This window comes from Terrapene carolina, unplaced genomic scaffold (genome assembly GCF_002925995.2).
Source record: "Terrapene carolina triunguis isolate 2854851 unplaced genomic scaffold, T_m_triunguis-2.0 Scaffold66, whole genome shotgun sequence".
Taxonomy (NCBI): Eukaryota; Metazoa; Chordata; order Testudines; family Emydidae; genus Terrapene; species Terrapene triunguis.
In genome coordinates this window covers 61441772-61448195 of record NW_020664417.1, presented here as the reverse complement: position 1 = coordinate 61448195, position 6424 = coordinate 61441772, and the positions used below count along the sequence as shown (strand labels likewise).

Here is a 6424-nt window from a genome sequence, read left to right as displayed (position 1 = left end):
CTCTCTGTTTAATTATTGCTTATTACCCTCCTGGATTTTTGATTTCCTTTGTTATCTCCTAGGGTGAGGTAGTACAGGAATTCTTGACTAGTGGGGTTTGAGCTGCCCCGGTGGTAAGGCAATGCTCATTGGTTTGCACCCTATTGCTAGTGGGAGAAGAAAAGCACCAACATCCTGTAATTAGTAAAACCCAACAAAAACTGAGAAAGCAGAGAGATGGAACAGGTCATTTCCTCCTGCAGCTACTCTCTTTGCTCCACCCAGCCCACAGCATCTCCTCAGCACTCCACATTTTCCTCAGTGCTCAGCTCTGGAGGAAATGGTACTACCCTGGAGCTGAATTCTGTATGGGTAGAAAGGGAGGAAGCACTTGTATCAGTCTCTCACCAGCCAGCCCCACCTACATTCCCCCAGTCCATGCAGCATCCTAAAAATGCAGAAACAGTTTCTGGCTGTATCTACCTAAATCCCACAATCCAATGTAGACACTTAAAACTGTGGTATTTGAGTGGAGCACTCCAGTAAACCATGGATGGAAAAAGTATTGAACCCCTGAGTTAACAGATTTTGATTTCAAATAACGTGACAATATACTTATACAGTAGAACCTCAGAGTTACGAACACTAGAGTTACGAACTCATCAGTCAACCACACACTTCATTTAGAACTGAAATGACACAATCAGGCAGCAGCAAGGACCAGAAAAAAAGAAAAAGAAAAAAAAACAAATACTACACAGTACTGTGTTAAACGTAAATTACTAAAAAAATAAAGGGAAAGTAGCATTTTTCTTCTGCATAGTAAAGTTTCAAAGCTGTATTAAGACAATGTTCAGTTGTAAACTTTTGAAAGAACAACCATAAAGTTTTGTTCAGAGTTACAACCAACCTCCATTTCCAAGTTGTTCATAAGTCTGAGGTTCTACTATAACACAATTTTATGTTGTGTCTCTGCTATTGTTACCCCTTCTATTGTGCTATTTCTAACTTTCTGGGCCAAAGGTTCCAATGCAAAGGGCAGAGGGGAAATCCCTGTCTTGGTCCTCAAAGTATCTTAAACCTCTGAACTTGCTACCATTTATTCTGACTAGCTTGGGTTGTATGTAGGTCTGTGCTCATATCAAAAGTTAGAACCCATGCATGACAATGTTGTTTTTTGTAATTAGCCCTGATTAACAATCTAATCTTGTGTTGCTATTTGCTGGTTGATTATTTTTTTAACTGCTAAATCACTTTAGATGAGCTTTAAAATTAGTCAAAGTTGTTCTTAGATTTGTGCAATCTTGATTCTATCAAGAAATTCAGACAAAAACAAAAGGTTACTAAGATTTGAAATTTATTTGTCAATAAAAAGTGCATAGTACAAGCCCTTTATCCCAGTTCCAAATACTCAGTAGAAGATTAATAGTAAACCTCAAATGGCACAGACATTATTTTTGTTTGGCATGATTCAGACATTTTAAACCACCAATTTACATCAGGTACATCACATTATCATTTTTCATCTTTCGGTAACAAACATTACATGGCTAAGTGATCTGCAGACACTATATGAACACACATGATTTTTCATTTCAGAATATAATTGTGTTAAGCAGATGCTAAAATACTATTATTTTAACGAAGGTATAAACGAAGGTATAAACAAACTCTCTTCTTTATTTCTTTAATTTCTACAACTTGTCTCTTATTAGCTGAGCCTCAAACCTTTAATATAAAATTGATCATGGTCTTAAACTTTACATCCCACTAATCTCTTCCAAGGGGTTCCTCTTAAAATTTACAGTGTTCAGTTTTGTAATCATGATGCAGTTATTTCATCACAAATTATTATTATGGGCTAGATTCTGCCACCCTTATTAATGATGTTGCAGTTAGAACATTCTCTGACAATAGTCAAACTAATTACAATGGAACTACTTGTTGAGTAAAATAACATGAATAAAAGTGGCAAAATACAGGCTTATAATAGCTACTTTTACTTTAAGCAGTAATATTGGTCTGAAGTTTACATACTGGAGAGAATATCTCAGAATTTAAAAGGGATACATGTTGGCATGAGATAGTGGCCTGGCTACGTAGCAAAACATTTTGCTATACAATATTTCCACTGCTTCTCTTTCACATAGAAAATTTAAAATAGAAATTTACATAAGGAAAATACATATGTATAAAACCATTTGGACAACATTTTGACTAGCAAAATTTTAAGAAAAAAAAACTTGATTCAACACAGAACACAATTAAAAATTTCTCAGATTACAACGTGCAAACATCCATGACTATATATTGGCCAAAATTTCAAAGCAGGGTGCACAAAGCAAGCCTTCTATATACATATTAGGGCATCTAAATAGAAGTGGTCTGATCTTCAGAGGTGCTGAGTACCTGCAAGTCATACTGACTTCAACAGGAGCAGGGTTTGCTCAGTACCTCTGAAATGAAGCCCCTTCCAGTTAGGTGCTTACATATGGAGATAGGCTTCTAACTGAATGCACCCAAGTTTGAAGACTTTTGGCCATTGACAGAGGTGTCCCTAGGGTATGGTGAATTGGGGCGACCGCTCTGGGCCCCGCACTTTGGGAGGCCCCACAGGCCAGCGTGATTGGCCAGCGCAGTCGGTCCCGGAAGTGACGGGTTGGTCCTGGAAGTGACGGATTTGTCATTTCCGCCCTGGGCTCCACATACCCCTCGGGACGACCCTGGCCACTGATTCTTAGGGGGGACACAGGTACGGTAGGCAATGTAAGTATTTTTTGTTGGTTCCATAAAAAGATACCACATTACCTACACTGTTCAAAATGTTATTCCAAACAAAGATGTACTAGGTAAAAACTAGCAGTTGGATAGCGTATCCCAGTAATGTCCTTACAGTGTTTGTGGCCTATACTGCCATCAGTCATATTGGGACAAATTCTCTCGATTACACTGTTGCAATCCCACTGTCTTCAGTAAGGTTGCATCAGGCTAACAGACAATTTGGCCCAATATTATTATTTTACTAATGCTCCCTATCTATAGGTGCTGTATTACACAGCATACTGCTACAGAGAAGCTCAGTGGTGCAGTTATGTACATCGAATTATAAAAGCAATTTTTCAGATCTGTACTGTATGTTTACAAGACAATTTGGCTGACCTGCCATTTACCCTGAGGAGGACAACCCTATCTCTGATAACAAAGGGATCCAACATGGTATTCTTCCAGGGCCCAGTTATGCAAATCTTTACTCATGTGAGTACCTCCTATGGCTACTTTCAAAAGTAAGCAGTTCTCATGTGAGTAAAAGCTTGCAGGATCAGGCCATTAATTCCCTGCATATTTGTTCTCCTTACTTTTGTGGAAAGTACCTCCATAGCCATCTGGTCACACAAAACTGTCCTTTACATTATTCTCATTAATTTCTCAAATTGATAAGAAAAATATAGAGTGTTACTTTTCTGTACATCTTTAAAATGTTCTTAAATTATTTAATGTATGTTTAAAAAAAAGTCACTCTCACTAGTTCAAACGGAAGATGCATATGCGCGCACACACACACACACACACACACACACACACACAAACATTAAAGGGAAAATATATGCCGTATATCTTCACCTGCAATTTCTGTTTTGAACAAACCAACAACAAACAGATAAGAATCAAAAGTAATATATATATTACTTTTACTTATATATTTACAATATACAAGTAAAAACCAAATTGTAAGTAAGTGACAATTTTCTGAAGTTAATGACTGGTTAATAACATTTTGATCTTGTTACGTGTTGCAGCAAAAAAATTAAGATATTGATTATTATAAGATTATACTCAGGACAGAAAATTATAATGGATACTTGTCACTAGATTTTTCTTTTTGTAAAGTTTGTAAACAATTCTCTTTTAGAATTTAGTAGCCCAAGTTTTAGTTGTCTTTAAAAATATACTGAATCAGACAGCTCATTTATTGGTGAATGTATTTAATTTCATTTTGGTGATAATAATCTTTTGTGTAAATTCCTTACACATCAGACAAGTTTTTGATGGTGATAATTCTCAGACACATACTCATGCACACACACATAGATGTACATTCATTACAGCAGATGATCCATGCTTTTGCAACAGCCTAAAAACTAGGTTAGCGGTCCAAAGAGTTAAAGCTGCTCTGAACAGCAAGGTAAAGGTAAAGTAATTTCACTTTTTCTACCTAAAACTCAAGCTAATGTTTGCAACTAAGTTTCCAAAATATGTAGGGGAAAAAAGAGAATTAATCTGAAAAATAACTTTTAATGACTATAAATGCACAAGGATTTAAATTTTCCTTCAATTATGCCAGAGACCACTGCAAAGAAATTATGTATTGTAACCATTGTAACAAAAAGAGAATGAGTGGAATGTCCACAGTAAAACAACAACCAAAACCCCACCCCCTGCAGCTCCTTATTGTTTATTCAAATATCACTTACTAGGAATGGTAATATATAAAGCAAGAATTAATTTAAAAGTGAAATAGCTACTAGCTGTTCCATACCAAAATAATATCATCCTGCTTTATGACAGGTTTCAGAGTAGCAGCCGTGTTAGTCTGTATCCGCAAAAAGAACAGGAGTACTTGTGGCACCTTAGAGACTAACAAATTTATTTGAGCATAAGCTTTCCGATGAAGTAGGCTGTAGCCATTGCTGGCACATGATGGCATATATCACATTGGTAGATGTGCAGGTGAACGAGCCCCTGATGGTATGGCTGATGTGATTAGGCCCTATGATGGTGTCACTTGAATAGATATGTGGACAGAGTTGGCATCGGGCTTTGTTACAAGGATAGGTTCCTGGGTCAGTGTTTTTGTTCAGTGATGTGTGGTTGCTGGTGAGTATTTGCTTTAGGTTGGGGGGTTGTCTGTAAGCGAGGACAGGTCTGTCTCCCAAGATCTGTGAGAGTAAAGGATCATCTTTCAGGATAGGTTGTAGATCTCTGATGATGTGATATATGCCATCATGTGCCAGCAATGCCCCTCTGCCATGTACATTGGCCAAACCGGACAGTCTCTACGCAAAAGAATTAATGGACACAAATCTGACATCAGGAATCATAATACTCAAAAACCAGTGGGAGAACACTTTAACCTGTCTGGCCATTCTATGACAGACCTGCGGGTGGTTATCTTAAAACAGAAAAACTTCAAAAACAGACTCCAACGAGAGACTGCTGAGCTGGAATTGATATGCAAACTAGACACAATCAACTCAGGGTTAAATAGGGACTGGGAATGGCTGAGCCATTACAAACATTGAATCTATCTCCCCTTGTAAGTATTCTCACACTTGCTTCTTAACAAACTGTCTGTACTGAGCGATCTTGATTATCACTTCAAAAGTTTTTTTTTTTCTCTTACTTAATTGGCCTCTCAGAGTTGGTAAGACAACTCCCACCTGTTCATGCTCTCTGTATGTGTGTATATATATCTCCTCAATATATGTTTCACTCTATATGCATCCGAAGAAGTGGGTTGTAGCCCACGGAAGCTTATGCTCTAATAAATTTGTTAGTCTCTAAGGTGCCACAAGTACTCCTGTTCTTCATCCTGCTTTATGTAAATGCAAAAGGAAAATAGTATCGAATGGGATTTAGTACTCTGATCACTTGCGTTCATTTGGTCGTGCAAGGTTTTAGCTGTCGAGCATTTCCAGAATTACAAGGTCTAATCCACTGGTGGGGCTGGTGGTTCTTGTCCCTGGTTGTACAAAAGGAAAAAAAATGCACTGATTTAGAAATTCTAGTCTACCAAGCATGACTTATAAAAAGAATGAATACAAAGGAGATACATGCTTCCTGTTTTTTAAATCCTCCTCCAATATTCAAAGTAAATAACAAACAGACGCAATTCTGTTTTTCCCTTCAGCATGGATTTTGCCAACCCCCAACTACAGTCCCAAAGGTCCCATTTCTACTCTTATTTGTTTGCTTACATTCCTCCCACATTGACAGTGTGCTGGGATCACTGATCTTCTCGCAGGTTGAAGACAACTGGATGGATGCAGCTTCAACTGAAGGAGAGTTATTTGAGTATGTAGGAATTTAGGCCTACATTAGGCCTGAGTGAACTATGGTTTTAAATTGAGTTTGGATTTTAGCATGAGTGATAGGTGTAAAGCATGTGACCAGAAAGAATTAGGGTTGCCAATTTTGGTTGGACATATTCCTGGAGGTTTCATCACAACATAATCTTTCATTCCTGGAAACTCCAGGGCTATCATGGAGGGTTGGCAACCCTAGAAGGAATAAGATAATGAAAAAGGAGGATTGTTTGTATAAAACTTGTAGTGACCTTTAAAATACCAGCGTATCTTATTTAAGGTTTGGGTTGAGATAACAGAAATCAAGAAAATATAGCTAATTAGATACCAGGTGCAGTAAATAATTGGTCTTTTTCATTTGT

General features: G+C 37.5%; 1 protein-coding gene across 1 annotated transcript in view; it reads right to left on the bottom strand.

The window, feature by feature from the left end:
• Nucleotides 1-5522: 5522 nt before the first annotated feature.
• Nucleotides 5523-6424, bottom strand: part of SMIM14 (small integral membrane protein 14) — a 61887-nt gene continuing 60985 nt past the window's right edge. Inside the window, exon 5 of the mRNA XM_024211702.3 lies at nucleotides 5523-5719. Within this exon, the coding sequence (XP_024067470.1) occupies nucleotides 5687-5719 (33 nt within the window). The 3' untranslated portion in view covers nucleotides 5523-5686. The remainder of the gene's footprint in view (nucleotides 5720-6424) is intronic.